This window comes from Gekko japonicus, unplaced genomic scaffold, assembly GCF_001447785.1.
Source record: "Gekko japonicus isolate JY-2015 unplaced genomic scaffold, Gekko_japonicus_V1.1 scaffold3521, whole genome shotgun sequence".
Taxonomy (NCBI): domain Eukaryota; kingdom Metazoa; phylum Chordata; class Lepidosauria; order Squamata; family Gekkonidae; genus Gekko; species Gekko japonicus.
The window spans coordinates 11601-14182 of record NW_015170380.1 but is presented as its reverse complement, the minus strand read 5'-3'; the positions used below and the strand labels follow the sequence as shown (position 1 = coordinate 14182).

At 51.7% G+C, this 2582-nt stretch overlaps 1 protein-coding gene across 1 annotated transcript in view; it reads left to right on the top strand.

Moving 5' to 3' along the window:
• Positions 1-470: 470 nt before the first annotated feature.
• The window catches only part of LOC107116352 (40S ribosomal protein S3-like), a gene marked incomplete at its 3' end in the record, with an annotated part of 12596 nt that continues 10484 nt past the window's right edge, over positions 471-2582 (top strand). Inside the window, exon 1 of the mRNA XM_015418252.1 lies at positions 471-559. Within this exon, the coding sequence (XP_015273738.1) occupies positions 530-559 (30 nt within the window). The remainder of the gene's footprint in view (positions 560-2582) is intronic.

Below are 2582 nucleotides of genomic sequence, written 5' to 3'. Positions count from 1 at the left end.
AATAAATCTCTCCCTCCTCCTTTCAGGGAGCTCATGGCAGCATACATAGTTCTTCTCCCCCCTCCATTTTTTCCTAACAACAATCCTGTGAGGTAGGTTAGACTGAGAAAGAGAGAAAGAGTATAACTGAACCAAGATAACCCAACAAGCTTCACGAGGATTATCGAACACCATCTAATATTTTCCACTACCCGTGTTATTTTTCCCAATCTGAAATTATGTCACCATTTCCCCTTCAGAACACTTCATAGACTAGAGCCGATTTTTTTTAAAAAAACTACATTTCCCAGTCTGCACTTGTGCACCGACGTGATTAACATAAACCAATAGGAAAAGGCAAAAGGGCATTTAGCCTTTCCCCGAGAGGGAACAGCCAACTGCCTCAGACGCCAAATAAGTGTCCCGTCATGCATCGCGGCCCCTCACACTCACGTGATCACTACAGGCCAATAGACGGCGGCAGAATCGCCCTATAATCCTCCGCGGCGGCGGAAACGGCCCCCTTTTCGCCCGGGTGGCGCGTCTCAAGATGGCGGTGCAGATCTCCAAGAAGCGAAAGGTGAGGGCTGTGGTGGGGAACGCGCTCGATAACGCGGCGACCCGGAGTCGCCGGGCCGGGAATACCGGTGTAATGAGAAGCGGCGGGCTGAGCTGGGAGTCCTGAGGGCGACGGTGGGGCCGTCGGGACTGCGACAGCGGCGGATGGAGGCCGATTGAAGCGGCCCCCATTCTCGGCAAACGCTCCAGCTGGGCCTGATTGAAGCAACATGGCGGCAGGGAATGGATGATCGTATTGTGGCGCGGGGCAGGCTGGGACGTCGGAGGGTCTGGGCGGCAAGAAAGACGGGAGGACGGGGGTGACTTCAGGCCCGTAAGCCTTTCTGTGGTATTTCTGCATTAGCGCCACCCCCCCGGCTTATCTAATGGTTTTGACCCAGTTGGTGGCAAAGTGGACTGCACCACGTCAGAAGGGGGGTGGCGTCTTTTGGCTACTGTATTAACAACTCCCTGCAAGCAGAAATGTAGCGCAGAAAGATGGGAGAACTGGGTAAAACCTTTGCATTTCTCCCTGCCGTGCTAGATTTCTTCTGCACCTGTGCTCGGATATTTGCTGCTGCGTAATATGCATGAGCTAGCCCTGAGGATCAGGTTGCCCCAGCGCATGGGGGTTCTTGCTCAGCACATGGGGATAATAGTTGTTGATAGTCTTCTATTCTGGGTGGTCCAGGAGTTTCAAACTTTTCTGGCATCATTATTTGGTAGGGGGGTATCTGGCCTTGCAGGGTGGTGAAAAATTTCTGTACATTTGCTGGTGTCTTTCCCCAATGTGGTGGTACTGGGTTGTGAGGTGCTTTACCTGTTGAATATCTGCACCTACAGGAATAGCACCATAGCTGAAGTGCTTCCAGGAGCTGGTGTGGAAGGAAAGGTGATTGGGGGGGGGTCCGGCAGACATTTCTGGTGTGATACTATTGCAGAGAAAAGATATTAGTTGCAGGGCCTTGATTGTGGTCTGTGGAGAGGGACTGTGGCTGAGTGGTAGAACGTCTGCTTGGCTTGCAGAAGGTCCCAGGTTCAGTCCCCGGCATTTCCAGCTAAGGACCAGGCAGTCGGTGATGGGAAAGATCTCTACCGGAGGACTGGAGAGCAGCTGCCCGTCTGAGTAGACAGTACTGACCTTGATGGAGCAAGGGTCTGATTCAGGAAAAGGCAACTTCATGTGTTACTTTTTGTGGAGGGACATACAATTGAAAATACACTGGCTTGATGGGATGGGGGCTCTCCAGAGCTGCGTATAGAATCATAGAATGTTAGCGTTGGAAGGGACCTTGCAGGTCATCTAGTCCAACCCCCCGTACTCTGCAGGAGCATAGCCGAAAGAGAGCCTTACAACATACCCAAAAGATGGTCGTCCAACCTCCACTTGGAAATGTCCAGCAAAGGAGCATCCACCTGTAGTTCAGTGGTGTCTCGATATCCTGGTAGCCTGGAAGCCAGCAGGTTTTTAAGTGTCGTGATCCTATTGTCAATGTTGCTTTTACCCGGTAGGTATCTGACAGGCCCACAAGGCGTTGTATTCATCATATCACATTTCTTAGAGTACGTGGAGGAAAATACAACTGTAGTGCTTTCTCTCTGCTCACTGCCACAGGCAAGCTGTTGTTTACTTGAGTACTTTGAGGATAAGTCTCATTGGCTTGGTTATTGTATTTCCAGGAACACATCCTAAGCTGTTGGTTGGCTTGCCTTGGCACAGGGAACGACCTGCACTATGTATTTTCTTTTATGCACAGCTGTTCAGGTGGCAAAGGGGGACACCAGCAGATAAAATGGCTTACCTGGGTTTTGGGACAGCTTGGAAGCACAGATTGTAGCTGGGGGGCCCCAAGTATATCTTGACAAGCAGGGGTCATTTCCTGCAGGAGCGCACGGGCTGGCAGTAAAGAGCCCAGGGGGTGGGCACACACAACAAGCCCCCCCCCCCGCTCCCCAGTCTAAAACAGTCCAGTGGCACCTTTGAGACCAGGTTTTATTCAGGTACAAGCTCTCCCTCCTCTGCGAGGACAGATCTGCATGTTCTC